Source organism: Nothoprocta perdicaria, unplaced genomic scaffold (genome assembly GCF_003342845.1).
Source record: "Nothoprocta perdicaria isolate Ctin4 unplaced genomic scaffold, notPer1 scaffold_43, whole genome shotgun sequence".
NCBI lineage: Eukaryota > Metazoa > Chordata > Aves > Tinamiformes > Tinamidae > Nothoprocta > Nothoprocta perdicaria.
This window is the reverse complement of record NW_020455677.1, coordinates 2,220,615-2,243,362: the sequence shown is the minus strand read 5'-3', so window position 1 is coordinate 2,243,362 and position 22,748 is coordinate 2,220,615. Positions and strand designations below refer to the sequence as shown.

General features: G+C 36.5%; 1 protein-coding gene across 3 annotated transcripts in view; it reads right to left on the bottom strand.

The window, feature by feature from the left end:
* Positions 1-22,748, bottom strand: part of PLEKHH2 (pleckstrin homology, MyTH4 and FERM domain containing H2) — a 44,080-nt gene that overhangs the window by 18,785 nt on the left and 2,547 nt on the right. Inside the window, exons 2-13 of one of the 3 annotated variants that reach the window (XM_026046264.1) lie at positions 11,438-11,500; positions 10,525-10,674; positions 10,100-10,183; positions 8,900-8,981; positions 7,878-8,060; positions 5,475-6,460; positions 4,590-4,665; positions 4,000-4,094; positions 3,229-3,373; positions 1,265-1,401; positions 644-754; positions 305-391 (exon numbers count right to left, since the gene is read on the bottom strand). In XM_026046264.1, coding sequence (XP_025902049.1) covers positions 305-391; positions 644-754; positions 1,265-1,401; positions 3,229-3,373; positions 4,000-4,094; positions 4,590-4,665; positions 5,475-6,460; positions 7,878-8,060; positions 8,900-8,981; positions 10,100-10,183; positions 10,525-10,674; positions 11,438-11,500 — 2,199 coding nt within the window. Of the gene's footprint in view, positions 1-304; positions 392-643; positions 755-1,264; positions 1,402-3,228; positions 3,374-3,999; positions 4,095-4,589; positions 4,666-5,474; positions 6,461-7,877; positions 8,061-8,899; positions 8,982-10,099; positions 10,184-10,524; positions 10,675-11,437; positions 11,501-22,748 lie in introns of those variants that run through there. The other 2 variants (XM_026046265.1, XM_026046266.1) reach the window with 2 other exon arrangements.

The window sequence follows — 22,748 nt, the reverse complement described above, 5'->3', positions numbered from 1 at the left end:
GGAAGACCCCAGGATGAAGCTCATTTTATCCCATTTCAGACAACTTCAGTCAATCCTGATGGCTGGTTCCCAAGACCACACTCTTTATTTGCATCTTTATTTAAATCTGACTTTTGTAGCAATACAGACAAAACCATCTAAGCTGAGGCCTTCCTATCCCTTGTTTCTAAAACTACTCTGTTTCTACATGAAGGGCATTGATTAGTTCCAAGTTCATGCTCCCTTACTGAAATGAAGGCTCAATTTTGGGGAAGGCGGATGAAAGAAAAAGAAAAGTTAAAAACAGAAAGAGAAGAGCAGGTACCTGAATTGTCTGCTTCCCATCGCCCCTTTCAATGTGGCTAGATGCATTTAGCTCAATTTGACCTTGAGGTTTTCGAATTACGTCACTCTGAATGGAAAGAATGGAAAAAGAAACACTTCTAAACTGCCACCAAATAGCAATAAATAATTATAGAACTAATTTAAGCATTAATCTTGCTCAGTGCTTCCTATTTAAACATAAGTGCCATGTATGCCTCTTGAGGAACTGAATTACTGTCGACTAGCTCATACACCAGGAATGCATTTATTTTTCCTCTAACAGTCTTAGAGTCAGTAAAAACAGGCTAATGCTGAACAGCAGTAAGTTACAGGCACTTACTGGAGATTTGTAGTATAGTAATTCTCCTCCTTTAAGCACAAACCACCGTCGTTTCCAGGTCTTTACTTTACCACCCATTTTTAATAGATATCCAGATTTTTCCAAAGGCTCCTGTTAGGTAAAAAGTAATAAAGTATTCATATATACCTGCAACCCCCAGAGCTTTGTAGAAAAACACATACTCACACACACATATTTTGATGGTTTCAAAGTCCACTCTAAATCATAATTAGAGTATTTTATGAGATTTTAATTCCAAGTATATAGTTTTTACAAGCATCAATTACAATAAATGCCATGAAGGTGGGACAACTAATTAATATCTCTACTTATAATTAAAGTACGCCCAGAACTACAAAGAAGATTGAACAACGATGTAAAATTTATTTTCATCAGCAGTCATCTTCTGGAGTTGCCTGCCTAGTAAAAATCTCAGAACTATCCTTAATTATTATAGTCTTCTTATGGCTAACTTACTGTTGATACATTCTGTATTTATAATCATGATATAGTCTGTGAGTCAGCAAGTCCAAGTATAGAATTTTGATAGCATTATTCATATATAAATGTAAGTACAGCACAACCAGGCACACTTATTCTTTAAGGATCTACTATACTCACGTTTTTTCCGTTATCACTAGATGAGGAAGARGTTTTAGGAAGTTTCTGCTCTGGCTCTGAATAGTCTGTATCTATTGAATATGCATCTGGAGGAATAGCATAGTCACTTTCAGAGGTCATAGAAGAGAGCGATACACCTGAGTTAGAAGAAGAAAGATTATATTTTTTATGTACCATACTCTCAATAAACAAAATCAGAACATCCCTGCAGATATTAATTCTCTAGAAAAAAAAATCAGGATCTTTAATCAAACTAAGTGACTTTCCCTCCCCCTTTCTCTCATTTTCTCTCTGTATCTGGGTCTCTTATGTGATTACCTGTTTTGTAAAAAGCTAATATTAACTACTRTATGTTTAAATTGTGAGTTGTTGGTGGGTGGCCTTGCTCTGGCATTACTATTTTTTTTTACATAGAGATGTTCTAAAAAAATAAATAAATTTCAGATTTGATAATTTTTTTAAATTTATTAGCTTTAGTCCTGGGGAAAAATGCACTTTGCTTTCAGTTCTAGTGAATCATCAGTTAAAAAAAACCCATCAAACTCCTCCTTTATTCATCATAGAAATAATTGTTTTTGAACAGATAAGCATGCCCTTCAATAAAGGCTCTTTTTGTCTACTCTTCTCTTCTGAAAGGTGACTCTGAAGATTCCTTGTTGACTTTGTTTCTCTGATTTAACTGAAATGGAGCTGCTGGGAAGCAGGAGCCTTGAGTCCTTTTTATACTAGTGGAGCAAAATTTAGCTATATCACCGGAGACAGGACCAATTCAGACAACCCTTAGATGCTTTCCATTGTTGTTGCAATAGAAGATAAGGGTTGTAGCAGAAATCCAGTGAAGGAGACCTGAGCAGGTCAGGCTATATAGCCTCACCCTAAGGAACTGCAGAATCCCAGAATGGTTGAGCTTGGAAGGGACCTCTAGGGATCATCCAGTCCAAGCCCTCTGCTCCAGCAGGGAGACCTTGAGCACGTGGCACAGGGTGGTATCCAGGTGGATTTTAAGGAAGCTGGTGAAGAGAGCTCTGAAGGAAAACGAATGCAAATCATCCTGTGCAACAGAGCCAAAAGGAATTGGAAACGAAACAGCACCTCAGCACCACGTGGGGCTGGCACGGAAAAACTGCCCGTGGGCTGGTGGGTACCTGCCTGCTCAGTGAAGCGCCAGTTGACTGGGATTTTTAACCTGAATAACTGATGCTACTAAGTGCAGTTCATTCTGCATTTCCAAAGCAATGCCTAGTGGAGGATCTTAAGACACTTACTGAACAGTGAACTGAGTTTCTGTTGCACAACTCTGTGAAAGCAACCTCTCAGGGAGAAGTTGCTGTCACCTCATGAGGAAGCATTTGATTTTTGTATGTGGTGAAGCATGTTATTTTCATTTTGCATATGGAATCATATAAGTACCTAGAGCTGTATGAGTTGTGCTCATTTACAAAAAGACCATTATTGGATTCACGTGTTTCAAACAAGTCTTTGCACAGAATCATAAGACATTCACTGCCCTTTACCACATGAAATGACAGATGACAGGTTAAACTGTTATGTTTTTAWAAGAACTTGATATTGATTTTTTTTTTCTGATGGCAACTACTTTGTTTTGGGTCACTTTACTTCCATGAAGCACAAGGTCACAGGAAATCCTTGGCATGGCAGAGTAAATAGACACAAAGGGGCACTTTGTTTTAAGCACAAAAGTCACTTTTCTCTCAAGACAAGATCTAGCTACTGGATTAATGCCTTAAAAAGTCACCTATTGTAACAGCAATATAAAGAAAGCAATGTATAGCTTTCCTTTCTCCTGTTTGGACAGATTTGGGCCTTGAAAACTGASATGGCAGCCTTGATCCACACTTAAGATGTCCATGTTGTTTAATGAAAAAATCAGTTTCAGTAAAGATACTGCAAACTGCCTAATTTTCCAGGCTTCCCATGTGTTCCTTGTTAGAGTTTTTATGTACCTCTTTTCATAGCCCGAGGACTACCTGGGCCACTTCTGCTTCGGGAGTCGGACTCAGAAGTCCTTGAGCTGGACCGAGAGCTGTCATCTTCCTCAGATCCTGAAGACTCATCTATGAATGGGCTGTTGCTTATCTGAGTTGCCTTCTGCAGAGATGAACACAACATTCTTTGCAATCTTGCATGACAGACACCAGCCATTTCCCTCATACTGTGGCAGAGCTTTGCTGACTTCACAACATTCAAAGCTGTTCTTACTTGGCCTGTAAGGTTTGGCACACAAATATCAACATCCAGCTAAATTCCCTGCTGCCCTCTGTATCCTCAGCCACCCCCACACTTAGAGAACTGAGGTAGCTCAAGGCTTGGGTCTTTTGAAATCAAAAAAGCTGCCAGAAAACAAACAATGCTCTGATTAGTTGCTGCTGGCTATCTGGATATAAACAGCCTTGGCACCAACACAAGGACATTTCTACATACATACACTTTTAATTATGGCATTGAACATCATGTGGTTCTGCTTAATAATTAACAAGCCTTCGGAAAAAAACAGCAAGGGACCTAGAAAAACTGAGCAGGGCTGGTAACAGTTTACAAGCAGCAATATTTTTTTTTTCAACTGTTTGACATTTCCATTACCTCTGGGGTTCTACGATCTCTAAACACCATCTTAGGACACCTCTGGCCTGGTAGCATCAAATGTAAATCATCCAGTTCTTCGATGTGAAGCCTAATGGTACTGCAGAATTCCCTATATGCAACAATATACCTACCCCCTTCAAAGTGGTGTAGACTGGAGTGGTCATGTTCTTATATATCAGAGATGTATATAATCCAGAGATGGAGTACGAAGACAGTGAAACGGCACCTAAGAAAAGCAACATGCTGTGTATAAATTAGCTTCCTATTTTACCCTCTAATTTATGAAATTTTAATGTCGCTTCTTGCATTGTATKGCTCTGTTACAAAAAGTGAACCAACTCCTGATTCGTTCTAGATGCCAGATTTATAGGTATTTGAAATTTACAATGGTTTAAAGGATTATAAATGAACTGTAATCATGATCACTAACCCCTTTTTTAATTGAATCCATTATCTGTCACCTCAATCCCTGGTAGAGAATCTTCAGAAGGAATTGCAAAGAAAAGTAGAGCAAACGAAATATAAATTCACTACGAAGTCAACAGGCAAAGTAAGATAAAACAATGGAAGATGATGTCTCATTTTCTAGATTTTAAAGAGCAGATAAACTAATCTTCATAAAAATATCTTAGAGGAGCATGGGACATTTGGTCCTTTCTTACAAATCACCATAAGAAGAGAACTTTTATTTCATGCGACAATGACCACCTAAATCACTTACTTTTGTTAAGAGATTCCACAGTGAAAGCTTCAGACACCCTTAAGCCCGACTTGGCTACAGCATATATTCTGCTTTCCTAACATAAAAGCAGAACAGAATTTATGGCAGATAATTAAAATCATAACAACGACTTTTCTACTACTTAACCTTACTATAGTCTTTGCAAAGTAAAGCCATGTGCTAAAATGGTTGATAAAGCAGTGTCATTGGTAGAAGCAGGAAAAAAACAAGCAACCTTGCTTTTTATACTAATTTTTAATATCAAGTTTTATTTCAACTTTTTTTTTTTTTTAAACACATTGCTTGCCTTTGTACCTAAGAGTTCTTCTTAAAAATACTAACATCAGGAGCCAAAGGAGCTACTGGAAGATAATTTTATACTGAAGACTGAATGTTAAGACCAGAGATCACCACTATGGAAGTAACTTTTCTACAAGAACACAGTTCAATAACAGTGCATCAGTAACAAAATCCATTCTGAAAAAATATATTCATAGCAAAGGTGTTCAGCTTAGGCATCCGTCATCTCTGAACAGTAAATGTGACCATAGAACTGCAGAGTCAGTCAGTCTAGACAAAGTTAACTTTGGATTTTGTGTAAAAATCAGTAGTGGACCTACGTTAACTTACTATCATTGGGTACATACAAAAGAAGAGATATAACTTAGAGGTGCCTTTAAAATTTGTCTTATCTGCGAAAACAGTGATTATGTTTTTAAATGCTGTGCTTTAAACCAAACTTGCTTCTGAGTTTGTCCTCTTAGCTCTGCTAAGGCAACACCCTGTTTTGTCATCATAGAGAGAATGAGAAAGGAAAATTACAAAAGAGAAGAACAAGAACAAATTACTTTCATCAGCAGGTAAAACATCTGAAGTTATACTTACCCAGGAGGGAAATCGATGCAATGGTGGGGTAGGAGGTTTGTTGCTAGCACCCTTTTTAGTCATGTCACAAGTTTCCTGGGCTTCAACATTCTGCATTTCCGTGCCACCATAGGTGAACGCTCCTTCATCACAGCCAAGCTCCATTTTCTCTAAAATATCTGTATCCTCTCCGTCCACGAGGTCAATGTCTGTCTCCTGAGGTCTCCATGGACGTATCATGCTTATAGCATTTCTGTTTCTACCAAACATCCTGTCAGAGCTCAGCTGGGGCTGGCTTAAATGCYTTTTTGCCGATGCTAGATTAATACTAAGCACATTGGGAGACCGTAACTTCGGAGGTGGCAAATTTGAGGGAGAATCTGACTGTGCTATGCTTTGAGAACCTGCAGAAGTTGCAGGAACTGGGTGTTTAGGTGTTAGGGCGGGGGTTAAAATTGGACTTGGGGTATTTGCCTCACTGGATGAGGATGAATAATCTAGTCTCTGAGACTGAAATTTCTTGTTGAGTTCATCTGAAGAGCTATCTTGGTCTTTCTTTTTACTTGGGTCYGAATTGCACTTTCCCACTAGATTGTTCTGGCCTTTCCTCTGGGCCCCTTGCTGCCAGGAGTACAACTTTTTGTGCTGAGTCCTTTGGACACCAAAGCTCTCTTCTTCAAACAGAGAACTGCTGTCATCAGATGCTGTCAAATACATTTCACTCCCCATTCTGCTGTACCTTGTGTTCTCTTCAGACGTATGGCTCGAGAGAGTTGAAGCACACCTGGATTTTAACACTTTACTGTCTCCTCCATCCTCATCTGAGCTCCAGTCGCTGCCAGTAGTGCAGGAAGTCTTTGACATGTCACTGTCTACATCTTTTGATGAATAGCTCGCTCTTACATTTTTATTCTGCTCTGGTCCAGGGGAACTTTGTGTTAATGATTTCTGACCTTGCTTGCTGTCGTGTGCAGGACTCACAAAGGTAGTTTCCAGGAGATCCTTCTCTAGGAGAGAAGTACAATGAAAAGGCGAAAATCACTTTAGCACACTTGGCTGCTTAAGGATTTTGTCATCATGTCTGCAAATAAGAAGTTCATTTTAAATATATAAACATTTTACTCTGTGGGATTTTTTGTAAGTAATAAACCTTTAGAAAATATTACACATTTCTAAGTGGAGCTGAAGTTGCAACACTATTTGGCAAGGACGAGTAACRCACTTCACTGTTGTGTTTAAAGGTAAGGTCAAAATGAAAATGGCAATAACTGCAAGGATGACCTTAGTGGGGCTRCATTTTACAATAAAATAGGTCTGTGTGAAAACAAAAAACCTCAAAAAAGCAAAAATACGCTAAAGAATATATATATATATCTTCTTAGTATGTATATCTAACTGCTTTATTTAAAGAAAATTATAAAGTTGATGAAATTATGATAATTATGAACCATGAAATCACAAATAATGATTGATTAAAGCTTAAAAGGTTTACATTAACAAATCGAGTATTCTGAGCATATCTATAGTATTTATATACTGAAATGCCTTATCTAAGCTATTATTGTATTCTCTGTGGTGAATGCTTAATATACATAGAGTGGCTCATGAAAACTGCTTAGGAAAAGATACTATATTAAAATACTCTGCTTATGAAGAGCATTTTCTTTTACCTAGTTCTATAAGAAAAAACTACAACTTGAAGAATGTTAGGTGAAGCATGTAGGCTTCACCTGAGTTAAAACAGATGTGTGAGCTAGAACTTTTCTATATGAAGACACCTAGAAAAGCTTGTTAGATATCARTGATACAGTTAGATAATGTTAGATAGCTGTATATGGTTAGAGTAGATTACATAAGCAAGTGTTTTAATTTAGTCCAGATTTAGTCTGCTGCAGTGGATTTGCTTCTGCTGGTAATAATGTAACAGCACATGCATTTGCTGGCATTGTAAGACTTTGGGGTTGGCTACAGAATCTATATGAATGGGTCAGTGAGTTTCTTTCTTCTTTAGCAAAGATGCCTTGGACTCCCTTTTGTATTTCTGTCCTTGATCAAAATAATGAACATTTATTGAGCTTCTCATGTTGAACTAAGGCATAGAGGTGACACTGAGACAGCAGCGATAGCACAGACAAACCATACAGAATGGGGAGGAAAGTGAGACTCCCACACAGGCAGCACTGCTCACACTGGGGAACAGGCAGCCTGGCCTGGCCCAGAACAAGGTTCCTTCTCGTGTACGCTGCCAAAAAAGGCACTTGGGACATTACTGAGAAGTTAATGCTCAACAGGATTTCTTATTAACAGTCTAGAGAGAGGATTGCTATGCACTTTGAAGAAGGCTGGTTTGGATACACTTACGTAGTTGTGAACTTTCGTTTCCACTTGTGTGAGAATAAAATGATAGCAGAGCTGATTAAATACCTAGCATGTTTTTGCTCTCGGTGTAGTCTGACTCTTTAGACGACGACTTCCTTGTTTCTTCAAATTTAGCAGATGGTTGAGGACTTTTTGCTCGGTTTGAAAAGCATCCAAAAGTCAAACCRCTTAGTCGCTGGCCTTCCCCAGGTTTCTGTGCTGCACTAACCGATTTCTTGCTCGTGGCTTCTAAAGAATAATTCAGGAATCCAGTGTCAGTGGATTACAGTAAGCTATGCTACTAGCCTCATTTACACTGTAGCATAAAGTTCTTTTCATATAACTAAAATTTAACAAAGAGATAATTAAATAATTCTTTTTAGAATTAAAAGAACCATTAGAATCATAAGAACCATTAGAACCATAAAAACCGTAAGAATGGTTCTGTGGCAGATCCAGGAACAAAAACCTACCTACAAGCTGTTAAAAACAGTAATTTAGTGACAAAAAAGAGGGTGAGTAAAGTACCTAAATGATCGCAGTTATAGCCACAGCTACAGAGAGGACTACGGGAATCTTCAAAGAGATTTGAACAAAGTTGGCAAACAGGCAATCCRGTAACAAACAATATTAAACGACCATTAATGTAAAGTTAGTTGGGATGTTCCTCCTTCTCATGTATTTTAAAATTAGCTATATTTACTCAGGAAGGAACTCAGGTATTGGAGTTCGGAATGAAGGCTTTTGATCACAGKGGTCAAATTCCTTAGCATTGCTATCCTATCTTATTGCCTCCTATCTCACAAATAAGTGAAAATAAAGATCTGAAGCAATCTCACTCAAATACTACAACTTGCAAAACCTGTTCAATAATARAAAGAGAAACACCCATTCACCCAGCAAAAAGCACCTGTGGTTTGTTTGCTTGTCATTTTAATAAAAAATCTGCTACTGCTTGCCTAACACGCTTATGTATAGTTACTTTGAGATCAGTAAATTAATAGTCACCTAAATCTTTGAGGTTTTCTGAAATATTTCAATTACTTGGCCATAGAAAGAGAAGTTTTTAAAAGACTTGTACCATTTACCTTGCAGTTTAGATTGTACTGTTTTCATCTCTTTGGTTTGCTTTTGGTTCATCAAGCGAAGGTTCTGATTTTCCACTTCTAACTGAAAGCAAACAAATTAAGCTCATCCATTGGTAAAACAATTTTATAAGTCATTACATCATTTAGATTTTTCTCTGAATTTTTGATTTCTGAAGATGAAGTTATTTCAAGTGGTAAACTCATTTCTTCTGTTTCTATCAATSCCAATCTATATATTTGTTCACTCAAAACAAATGAAATTACCTGTAATGATTAATTGTTTGCACAAGAATGTTTGCTCTAATAAAAGTATTCCTCAACCAYGCAAACTCAAGATTGTTTTTAAAAGCCCAAATAACAACAACAATAAAAAAATCTGTGTTGATTTGGGCATTTTTTTAAAAAAGCAAAGCAAACAAGCAAAGCAAACTCTTGCTCCCAGTGCCTCCTGCTGCTCCACAGCAAAATTAAAAGAAAATATGTATTAAGTAAGTTTATATAGAGCAGAAAAACTTTTTTGGGAAGAAAAAAACCTTAACATCCCATGGCTACAGCCCACTGCTAAGAAATAAAAGACCTTRGTTCAAATTCCTGCTCCAAATTAGGCAAAGAGAAGATTTGAATCTGCGTGTCCTGTATCACAAATAAGGAGCCATCAGTTCCTCTTCCCAGTGAGTGGCACCTAGAAATCCTGTGAAACTGGCTTGGGGCTCTGTACCTTGAAAATGGAATAGTTTTCTTAATATAATTAACTAATAACTATTTAGTTTTATTTATATACTAATATTTGATTAGACTCAGCTGCACTTTTTATTAAAGGACTTTAAAATCTCCCTTCACAGCCTAATGGTGTTAYTTCTAGGTTCCTACTTAAAAGTAGTATCATAACTTGAATGGCTTTTAACTGGAGTAAGCACAGTTCTCAGTTAAGCAGAGARGAGTAGGATTTTAACTCTTACGGGTGGGCAATTTTAAACTTTATCTAAAAATAAGAAAGAGCATAACTGATACGGAAACTGATATGCCCTAAGTAAGGGCAAAGAGATCTCACCACAGCAGGGAAATAAGGGACACAGCTGGTTTCTTTTGGGTGGTCCTGAAGCTATTCCTGACAAAGAGCACTGGGCAATAGAAAATAAAAAATGATACAAGTCAGACTTTGTATTTTCTGAATTACAAATACTGCCACAAGAGTCGTACCTCATGGAGTTTGACTGTCACCCATTCTTTTATTTTAGCTGCTTTTTCTTCTATGATTTTAGCTTCTTGTAGTCTTATTTGCTTCTGGAAAGAAATATCAAAAGCATAGTTTTCACTGAGTATTTTTCACTGAGTAGTATCTCCAGACACAATTTCTAAAGTTTGTTTTAAATAACTCAGTCTCCTTGGTACTTTATAGAGGTTGCTTTTCYTCTTAAAAATCAAATCAAATATTCCTTTAAAGGAAGCCAGTACACAGTTTACAAGTGAATAAAACTTACTCAAATTATTTGCTAACAGGAAACTCCTTAACCAAATAATAAAAATAATTCTTAACTTTTCTGTCCTCTATTGATCTTTTTTCTTCCTTTTGCAAAATTGAAAAAGAAATAGCTGCTTATTTTTTTAGCATAGTTATTTCTAACCTGTTCTTCAAGCTGTTGCTCCAGTTTTTGTATTGTGTCATTTTTCTCTTGTATCAGCATCTCTAGATCTTGACATCTCTTATACAATCTGGTTTCTGATTCGCTTGTTTGAACATTAGCGGCTTTTAGTTTTTCTTCCATAACCTGAACCTATTTGGTAGGTCAAACATAATATTGTTTTAATAAATACACATTTGGATAAAAGCACAGCACTCAGAGAAATGCATTTTTTTAAACAAACACACATAAAAACAGCTAAAAATACCCAGCTCATAATAACAAGCATGTTCTAACTATGAATTAGTACATGAAAGTTTGCATTCTTGCAATTTTCGGTGTCTGTCTGTTCCTACAATGAAATAAGAAAGGTTTTTAGGGGGTTCCATGGATATGTTTCTAAAATGATTGCAGTACATTTATCTGTCACCTGGAATCAAACGGAAACTTCGTTAGATATGCAGACTCAACCTCTTTCTTTACGCAACATAGTTACAAGAATGGTAGACCATAACAATCCTATTTACTGACTGTATTGGATAACCTTTTTAAAAAAGGTYTTTTAAGGGAGGTTAATGTTTCATCTTCTTTTTGTTTTTACTTGCATTAATACAAAAAAAATTATAATGCATCAGTGAACAAGAAAAAAACATTATGCAGCAAGGCAGTTCACTACATGCATGCACCTATTTTGGACGTTTTTCATTTAGTTTTGACTTTGTTATAGACAAAACTCTGAACCTGATAGTGAGAGAAGCAGTTCTATCTGCTTCCAGTSAGACAGATGAATAGATTTAAGACACTGTCTTCTTTCTTTTAAACAATACTTCAGAAAACAGCAATTTTCCAAATTTCCCTTGGTGACAGTGCTTTACCATACACATAGCTAGCAGAGACATTTTTCACGTTGATATACCTGCTGAAAAGCCCTCTCTGCTTGACGATCAGCGTCTATAACTTGTCTCTCAAGCTGCTGCATCTGTAAATACATGAAAAACATACAGTAAAACCCCCATGCCATCTGCCCACTGCCAAAAATACCMCAGTGAAACACCCATTTTTACAGTSTGTTTTGATGGATTGTGAGAAGAAGCTCAAAAAAATAAATAAAAGGACAACCTGTGTGTCAGAACGGGGAGATAATTCATTACTATGGGCATATACGTTCTTCACAGTATAATCTTGTGGCTGCTGCGTGAGATTGTTTTTTCCCTCCACTACCAAGAGTAGAAATCACTTTGACAATATAACCCTTCGACTTTTCTCATGCAGGCTTATAATCTTAAAAAATGCTAAGCTCCTTCATGTCCTTCCAAAACTAGCAAGAGAAAAGAGTAGTTGGCACATTATATAGTTAGATCATTAATTCTCATAACGTTGCCAGATTCAGCTTTTGGGAGGAATTGTGCTAAAAGGGCTGTTCCCAACCCTACCACAGTCTGAGTGATCTAAGGGGGGATCCAGTGCAAGAGCCACCGGGACAAGAGGGGACTCAGATGCTGCACAGAAACATTTGCAAAAAACACAATAGAAACTGGTATGAGAGAGACCAGGACTGTGCAGGGGGTGCAGTTCCCTTTGGAGAGGCAAGGGGCCCTGCTCTGCTACTTTATAATAGCTCCTAATAAATCACAGTTTCAACCTTTGCAGCAGGCCCCTGAGCCCCCCCGCATTTTATACAGTTTATTTTGAAGGCTTTTCCAACTATGTGGTACAAAGCAGCCAGAAGTAATCTATGTTGTTAACAGCTTTCCAGATTGACTTTGATGAACAATGTAATTACAAATAAAGGAAAAAAAAAAAAAAAAGAACTAAACTTAGTTTTGAAATCATCCTATAAAGTATTTAACAAAATTAATATGTTCTTTCACAATATAAATATTGGAGATTCTCAGGAAATACCCTCCTACAGACCTCAGTTCATCAAAGGAGGCTAAGTATTAGGATACGCGATATTCGGAATTATTCCGAGATGCAAATGAAAATAATTTATTCTTTCTACAATTGAGTTCTTTGGTTTAAAAGCCATTAGTTTCATTCTGTCCTCTTGGTACCTAATTTCTGGCGTCTTTCAGTTTCTTTTTCTTTCTCCCTCTCTTTTCTTCCCCCCACCAGTTACGCTGTCAATCACACGGAGCAGACTCCTGTATTTTTAGCACTTCATCCAGACAAGGACACAGAGTCACCATTTTCTGTCAATCAAGAACTAAAAATGGAGAAAACAAGCTTTCACTGACACAAGGTGTGACCTGGCAGCAARCGCGAAGCCTCCAACACAATCCCAGCTCATGCGACTGCCCCTGGAGCTGCCACAGGACGCGCGGTTCCTGCAGCGCCCTCACGGGCCGCCATGAAGGAACAGGCCGCAGGGAACGACACTCCCCGTCTTTCAGGCACAAACTACTTGGATGGACAGGGAATTTAGTTTACAAAACTGAGCACCGAATACCCAGTTATCACYGGTGACTCTATGGCAGGAACCTGCCATTAATACTGTGAAATTCACTGTTGAAGAGCAGCAGAATGACTGTCCATTTCCACAGCGAAACGTTTGGTAAATGCAGGCGATTGCCATGGCTTGTTTGTAAGTAAAGTTCATTTAAGTGCTAAAGCCCTATTAGAACCCTGGTAGATTCAATAAATGGAAATAAAATCCAGAAATGCAGAGTCCCTTCTGCAGCATCTTACGAGCATAGAACCACCATGGAGCACAGGCAGGACCCCTGCTCTTCCACCCAGCAGATGGAGTTTGGCATCACGTGGAGCAATGGAGCAGACAGAAGTTATGTCCATGTTCCTATGCTGAAAGTGTAAAATGCCTCTCTTGCCAGCAATACATACCTGCGCACAGGACCAAGAAGGTAATAGTATATTCATATAAATCAGCGGGACAAAAAAGATGATTTTAAAAGTATGCTGCTAAGATGAGGGCAAAAATGTGAGTTAGAAGAGCTGAGAAAGTAATTAACATGAAAAATGGCATTCAGAGATCAAAAATGGAAGATCATTTTGGCTTTATTAAGAGTTAACTATTTCAGTAAGTTATTTTAAGAAGCTTTGCATGATCTCACAATATGGATAAATCAGCCAGCTTCCTAGCAACGGCTAAATATGAGGTTTAACTTGCAAAGTTTTTAAAGGGTCATCAATTTATTTTAGGAGTATCCTGTTGGAAAAAAAAAAGAAATAAAATAAAAGGAGAGAGAGAGAGAAGCAGCAATAAGCTGCATTGTTCAACCAGCACGAGGCATGGAATATTGTCGCTACCAAACCTGAACACCTACTACAGGTAAACTGGCTAACACTTCTAACAATGCTACATAACAGTTCTTACACAACCCCCAATTTTACCTCAGAAAAATGTTTATTTAGACTTATTCTGCAGCAACAGTACTACAGTAACAGTACCAAAACAGTAATGTGAAACTTAATTAAAACAAGACTATTCCTGTATACAGAAAAATATTTCTGTAAATAATTTACCCAATCTACAAAGCTGTTTTGCCTTGATATATATATATATATATATATGCTTTATATTTATATATGTGTGTGTGTATCTATCTATCTATCTATATATATATATATATTCTGTCCCCTTTGCTAATTTGCAGGTGTGCCAGGTTAAGGAAGAAAAGCGTAAGAGGCTTTTGCTTCAGTACAGTTCTAAATGCTACCAAATTGATTGGGTCAAGATTGGAACCAGATCCAAAATGTAAGATTCCTAGTCACAAAGAAAACGTAATGTCCTTTTAAAGTTAGTATGTAGCTTTACACAGCCAATCTCAATCACAGCATTACTGAAAGACACAGAAAGAAAGAAGAAAGAAGATAGTGTAAATATCTGCATGAACTAACAGCAAAATCCTTTAAATCTACAGCCGTGCTGCGAAATCCTCCAGATTAAAATGCACAGTACTAAATTCTCTTCTCAAAACACCACTCAGATACAGAAATGACAATTTCAGATCATAGATGGATAGTATGATGAAAAGGAAAAAGAAGTAAATACTGCTTGCACTTAACTTCAAGATGAAAAAGACCAATGACTGTAACCATATCCACTTCTGAAAGAGAAGTTCAATATGTTCTACAGATGCAGAAGGAAGAACTCCTACCTATGGCTGCGACTTAAATATTGGTGACCAACTCTGACCTTTACACATAAAGTTGTTTGAAAAACAGCAAAGTTGGTTAAAGCAGACCTATGCCTCACCAGTTTTCTTAATACACATTCATGCAAATCGCCAGTATCACTGGAATTAAATGGTCTTTATCACTTGTTAGGTAAGACACATCTTGAATGTACTGCAGTCCATAGTGTCTCAACAAATATATTAGTTTCCCAGAAGAATCATGGAGGAAAAGGGCTATGAAATATGAAATTGAAATACGAAATTCAGCACTTGAGGTTTACAAAGCCTGATTTTCTATCCTGTCCTGACGGGCACAACTTGAACTCACTGCTCAGTTCAGCAAGTTTAATTTAAGGAATATTCTTTTTTTTTTTCTTTTTTTTTTTTTAATATATATTCATGGTTGGTTTAAGTCCCCTTCCAAAATTCATCAGGGATTCTGAGATCTCCTGGGATTATCTCTATTTTTCATTTTACATTGCTAATTATGAAGAATATATGTCATTAATGCACATTTGCTACAGATCGACACATACTGACTACCTACTGTTGACAGCTTCAACACAGGTACAGAGGAAGGGACTGGTGCTTTAATCTGCACTTTTTCCTTCTCGTTTTTAATGTAAAAATCTTAAAAATTGCAGACAATCTGCAATCACATGCTGCATCAATTATCTGAAATATGGAAAGCAATATCTATTGTTAGAAACAGATTTGTTCTTAAACTTAGGAAGAAGATAACCACGCTACATCTGACATTCATCAAATCGAGCTATTTTTGTTCAAACAACGAACAGAGAAATGCCACATGTTAATAAATACTGGATGCTTTGAAGAAACACAGCAGCAATAAAACAGAAAGAGGTGTGCTGCCCTGGAGGTCTGGACATTGAACCACAACACACATTCAATGGGCATTTTTTACAATCTGGAAGCGAATTATATACTCTGTATTTTCTGTGGTTCACCTGGAAGTTTCTTGAGATTTCAGAAACATTCAATGTATATTTTGTGTAAGATGGTAATATTCCTGATATTTTGAATCATTATTTAATAAAGTTAAGGAAAATCTTTTATTTAAAACCTCATCAAAAAAAAGAAATATAGCTGCAGGCAGTCCTTCCTTCTTGAAGTCTGAAAAAATACCTGTTATTGATAGGAACAAAAAGGTAATTTTTATCAAGTAATTTTTCAATGTAAAAACTTGTCCCATTAACACTTTAAAATAGCATTACTATAATTTATGATATTATCACATACTCATTTTGCAATATCACTCACAAGTGATCACATCCTCATTTTTGATATTATAAACAATACCGTTGTATCATGCAGACTTTGAGATAAAATCTAATATTTCGGAGCCAGAAATGGAGAGAGTGTCTATAAAGTGCAGTATTTCCTATGACCTAAGAAGAATTTAGAGCTTGTATTGTTTTTTGCATTTTGATTTTTTAAATTCACTTCTGTCTAAAGAAATAGATGAAAGAGCTTTAACTGTTTTAACCCTCAATGGCTTAAAAACAGTGCTCCACACTTAAAGTAGTAAATCTGCACATTTATGATCTAGTGATGTAGCAGTCCTCAAACATAACCTTAAAATGGCATGCTATACAAAGCTGGTAGAGCATAACTTAAGAGCACTTAATCTAAAATTAAGGAAATCTGAGCAGAGCTCTGTTGTACATTATCACCAAGGAACTTTAACAGAGAGGTGCCTTTCCTGTACAGCCACATCCATCCTAGATATGTTTGTAATTCAGCGAGCTAATGTGGGAATACTGAGTCCTCTGTAAATAAATAAATAAAGGGAAGGAGTGAGGGAAAAACCACGCATGTAATTGTCTTTCAAGGCAGAAAAGAGTTATAAAAAGGTGATGAATAAGTCATGCTTTGAACATCATTTTCCAGATTGACTAAAATGGTTTTGGAACTGCCTTCCCGTAGGAGCTGGACATGCAAAAGATCTGACTTTTTATATGGTGCTTCATAAGTTTATACATGGGTTTAATAAAATGCCTGCCAAATATCCCAGAGCATTGCTTTAAAACTGGGATTTCTCTTTTTAGCTCTATATTACTGTTTTGTCTCAAGTACTTCATTGTGTCTGCATTTCTTCAAGAGCAAGTGTGTCCGTTTTTGTGATATAAAGCACAACTAGCTAGCTATAGTCATATAAAGTCTTGCTTACGTTTCTTAATTGAAAGTGATAATTAAAAGTGTTTTAGAAGCATGACTTACTCTCTTTACAAAAAGGCCTCTCTCTAAGAGCTCAGTTTAGGAAAACACCCTAATTTTCCACCAACTTTTGGAACTCATTTATTCACAGGCTGACTGCGTATGGTCCACCCATATTTTCCAACATTATTCCTTCTGCTTTTACACTGATTTTTCTTATACATATCATGTATCTTCCAGAAGACCAGTGCTAAATCTTTATAAAGTACAAGAAACTTTAAAGAATGAATCGACCACTTAAGTCATATAAGCAAAACACAGACAAAAGAAAGATGTAAAATCATGTCACTGTCATTTCACAGAAGGAAAAAAAAAACAGGAAGAGAATTTGTAAAGGAAGAATTATCACACAATTGATTAAAAGGTACTCTCTTCTTACAGGATAAATTTTTAGCCCAGAAGAAACATGATAATTACAAATCTTATCTTTTATACAACCTCGCATCTTCTAACTGCTAGCAGGAGATTTTTAACTGCTGAGGGAAGATTGCCTTGTCTCATAAAACCAGGAACTTCAGATCAACCTGTAGTTGCAAAACAAAACATACTCCGGTAAAATAAATAAATACTTTGGCACAAAAGCCTTTCCTTAGAACAAAATGAAACTTACAGAATTAATTCTCAGAATCTTTTTATCACAGACCTCAAATAAAAAGCTGTTGCACTGCCTAAAGGGGCTCAAATGTACCTTAGGCTACCCACAGCTCAAACATGACAAATTTTCTTCGTTATTTTATTGCTATGTAATATATTGAATTTTACCATTTGTCATTGTTTCCTATATGAAGAATAATCTTCAGATAAAAACATTTATATAGATGAAATCCCCAAAACTACAGCCTTAGATTTCTTCCAAAGCCCACAAACAGGCTCCTTTTGGCTATGACTGCTTGCAACACTCACTTTAGTGCTTATAACTGGGCAGCTGGCAAGCTGTCACTTCTCATTGCCCTCCCGCTTCTCCCTTCTCTTATCTTCTCTTATTATTAATTAAAAGAAAAAAAAAAAACTACAGTGCTTCACATCAACAAAGCCATGAACACAAAGTTTAGCACTGCTCTCCTAGCTAGGCAGAAGGTGCTTCTTACTTTTAAGTCTCTCTTGAATTTGCTTTATACATGAATTATATTTACTTTGAAAGTCTACCCTTAGAATAAAATGAAACCTACAAAACTTATCAGTCTCTCCCTGTTCAATCTGCAAAATGATCACCCTCAAAATTTCTATCATTCTTTTATCAGATGGAAGAATCAAGTTACATTTTGAGTTATTTCTCTTGAGTTCTTCTCAATATGCAAATATGACTTTAAAAAAACTATTTTAGCTTAAATGGTTTTCCTAGAACTTGCTAAATGCATGAAAAATACAAATGAAAAAACAATCTTTTACATCTCAGCTCATCCGTGTTCTAGTAGAGTTACTGTTTTTTTTTTCTTTTCCTAAATTATATAAATTAATAGAACAGAAGGGAAAATAAGTCTTCCAGAACTTGTACACTAGGACATCTGCCAAAAAAATAGACAGCAACTTAAAAAATTAAATTCAGTAGTGGAATTTGGGGAGGCAATGTCATTAAGGTCAACTAAGAAGCATGTAATGTTGGCTCAATAATTAGCTTGTGCTTTTCCTAACTTCAGTCACAGGATTTTCTTAAGCTTTGTAAAATATTAGGAATGTTCTTTCTGGCTCTCCTCTTTTCCAACTCAGATCTTATCTTGTCTTATAAAAAGATAAGCAAATACAAATTAGGTATGTTTCCACTCTGGTAGAAATAGATGTTATTAGACCATATTCAGAACCTTGAGAAAAGGGAAGATACTGTTTTAAAAGGATGGAAGAGTACAAAGTCATATCTGGGCACACTTCTTTCACATATTTCTTAATGCTATGAGGGAAACAGTAGTAGCTGATTGTGCATCTCCATACTAGAGGCAGATACCATTTTATTTTCTTTCATTTTATTTTAATTATGGTACTATGAATTGCAGATATTCTGCTACTTCTGTCTGGCTGAACTGTGGTTTCTGATAAGCTGCCAGAACTGTAATGTAATTTATAGCCAAAACAAGAACATCTAAAATAGGATGCTTGGAAACCATCGTGTGCAACCGGCTGTAGGTGACCCTGCTTGAACAGGAGGGTTGGACTAAGGGATCTCCAGAGACCTCTGTCAACTTCAGCCATTCTGGGACTCAGCATTTCACCATAAGAGCTCTCTTTTATTCCCAGGAGGTCTAATAATTTAAACTGCCCTATGACTGAGGTCTGGAGCTCGCCCAGGGCGCAGGGCAGGATCTGGGTCAGTCCCTCCAGCAGCAACTCCCCGGTACTATGGTCTTCTGCTGCCTTTCACTTCATCCATCATACTCYTTTGAATTCAAATGAAACATTCCACCCTTTTCAAAATTTCACACAGGCAAACTYTGCATAACTGAAACATGTCACAAACTTTTCCTTTAAAACTACTCATCTTAAAATTGTCAARCCACAGATAACCAAGGACACTGCATCAGCTTCACTTTTGAAGCAAGCAATGGCATAGCACAAATATATCTGCAAAATGAACAGATCTACCGAGCACAGATTTAACTCTTAGTTTGCAAGAACTGAAGTCAGGAATGCATTATGTTTGGGATTTATTATAAATACTACTTAGCCTACAAATCAGTTATTTTTCAGTGTTCATAATCTGCATGAGAAATATTAACACTATTGCATTTGCCAKGTACACATTCAGCTGCCAGCTAAGCACATGTACAGAGCATATCCCAAAGCAAACAAACCAACATATGTATAGAAATAATCCCATCTCTACAGCATGTATATTTGTTGAAAAAATCATACAAAGTACAAAATAATGACCCTCAGYATTGAGAAAACAAACTCAGAGATGTTTGAATAAATGCTGAATACTACTGGTTGGCCCACAATGCAAGGTTTAGGACAGTGCCATATTCAGTCCTTACAGGGCACGATGGAAATGAAGTTTGATGAAGTCTGCCCAAGAGCCAATTTAACAGAGATATGTAATTCTTTAACCAATTTTAGTGGCAGGAAGAACATTAACTGCATATCTGATGGTGCACACATTAACTTGGTGAAAAATGCACTTACTGGGGAAAGAATGAGGGACACCAAATATTACTGTCACACTAAATGCAGGCTGGAAGCTAAAGGTTTAGCAGAATACTGAAGCATTTGATGCAATGATTTTTTTTTTTTTTAAAAAATCAATTCTTCATATGTGCAACGCTCAAGCTGCAACAAAATAAAGGCTTCTACCTCAAGCTCAGTTCCATAGACATCCTAAATTTGGCGTCCTAGGGATACTTTCTACACCATTCCTTAAATTCCTATAAATACCTCTCCCATTTAGAGCAGCAGCTTCTGCTTAACTTTAACAAGGTCTCTTTTTCTGCATGTTAAGATTTATAAATATGGACTCTTTACTTGGCAAAATTAAAACAAATAAAATCCCAAACAGATAAACAACACTCTATACTCCTTTGCTCCATGTTCTTCTCGAGTTCACGAAAATATAAAAAATCTGGAAGCCAAATGGCTGAAGTGATTTAAAGTTTAAGGAGAAATTTCTCAAACTCCTCAACTATTGAGGTTCAAGGAAGAATATTTGCTGGATTTACAAAACCCTATAAATGGTTTGTTTTTCTAAATTTGAACACATCTTGAGAAAAATATACTGTAGAATTCCTATTTTGATCATTCATTTACTTGCAGGAATACTTCCAATTTCAATTGCTAATGTTTAACTGAAATATTTCAATTAGTCTATTGCCCAGATGTATTTACAGCACATGGTTTGCAGACACATTTTAATAGGATAGACTCAAAGCACCCTTCTGAAAAATCTAGTTTTAGAATAAACTATGGAACAAATACAGGGTAAAAACTACAATTTCACTTTCTAAGAAGTCCCATAAGTGCTCTAAGAACATGKAAGTTTTTTCCTGATTCATTGCCTCAGAGATAACACTCAAATACACAGAGAGGAAGCAGGCTGGAGAATTACCAAGTTAATTCATTTATATTACCTTCCTGTAGAGACCAGCTGTTTTGTCACACTATCACTCTCATTCTGTTTTCTACAACAATTACCTAATTTAATACCCAAGAGGGTTTTATGTCTGTCATGCTTCAGTACTGTGATTTCTGTTGCTGTGTTAAAATAGAACACTATCTGGGACTATTGTTAAATGTTTTAGTACACATTTCATAGCACGGAGATGACTGTAAACAAAACTGCAAATAAATGACTATGCTAATCAAAGTAAGAGTGGGAAATACGTGTGTGTTTTGCATAGCATATTAGAAATAGATTAAATCACTAACAACTTATCTACACAGGGGCTGTATGGACTGACACTTYATCTGTGCTTTCCCCTCAGTATTAATATTGGGCACACATCAAGTGTTAGCTTATCAGCTCTTCATTATTCATTTTGCTATTCTCCAAAAAGAGTTTTGAACAAAAATTCCATCTAGCTTAATTTCAAACTAGTGTTCGAAATACTAGTGAACYGATTAATTTCTTTACAAACACTGATAATTATTTGCTTGTGCTATTTGGAATTTTAAAAATGAATGAGAAATAACCACTGGATCATAACAAACAACAACAGAAATCATTACAAATAAAACAAACACACAAATAAAAGCATGTAGTGTATTATTGCACAGTTTAAAAATGGTCTACTTTCAGTGCCAAAAGATTACAAGGTCTGCAGATGTATATAGACCCATTTTGTTAAGCTCTGGCTGGTGTCTCTGGTATGTTTTACGTTTTAGCCAAATTACTCTTTATAAAACAAAATCTTGTAATAGAAAGTCAAAGTGGCAGAGTGAGAAGCATTTTTTAGAAAATCTCTTTCTTTCTGGAGTAAAATGTAATTCTGGAGCTACTTCTTACTTCTGGAGCTACGCTCTGGAGAGAAATAGATGAAATTATCCCAAATAAATACTTGTTAGATAAATGTTTTTCAATGGGAAATATTTATCCTACTTTTGTTCCCTTTAAACATTTACTTTTCRATAAGATTTCTGAGAAGGGAAAATCAAAATTAGAGGATCTCAGCACAGCAAATTATTAAGATTTTTTTGGTATCTGCTTAGGAGATACATTTCTTACAGATGACAGAAAAACAAAAAGATGAATTTTCCTTTGAATGCTTTGTTGCAGGCATAGGGCTGACAATCTGTGATTTCATCCTTCATATTAGTCTGGCTTTTTAAAAACGCTGACTTCTGGAATCATACAATATGCATACATTTCTGTTAATTCCATAGGCCATTTCTAGCAGCTAAGACCTTGTGAAACAATGCAAAAAGGCAAACAGAAAAGAGTTCAGACTTTACTTCTAAAATCTTTTTTTAAACTCAAATGAATTTGTGAAGCTCTGTTCATGAACCTTAACTTTCTGGTTGCCAAAACTATAATCAGCAGCAGCTGCACAAAACATCGTAGTTGTGGCTGCTGGAAAGTCCCTAAAAAGTCATGTCCAGAGTTCAGCCATTTGACTTCTATCCCAAACAGTAGTGATCCAGATGGGGTACAGAGACACTGCATATATATATGACATCTAACAGCCCAGACTATGTAATTATTCAATGAGTGTTACAACACATCGCAGTACCCTCTTTGATAGATGTTCTCCTCCAAGACTGATGATAATGATTTATTACCTCATCTGGGAGCCCTGCTAACTGGAATGAAGGATGCAAGCACTTTTCATCGTTTTTTTTCCTTCCTTCCTTCCTTCCTTCCTTCCTTCCTTCCTTCCTTCCTTCCTTCCTTCCTTCCTTCCTTCCTTCCTTCCTTCCTTCCTTCCTTCCTTC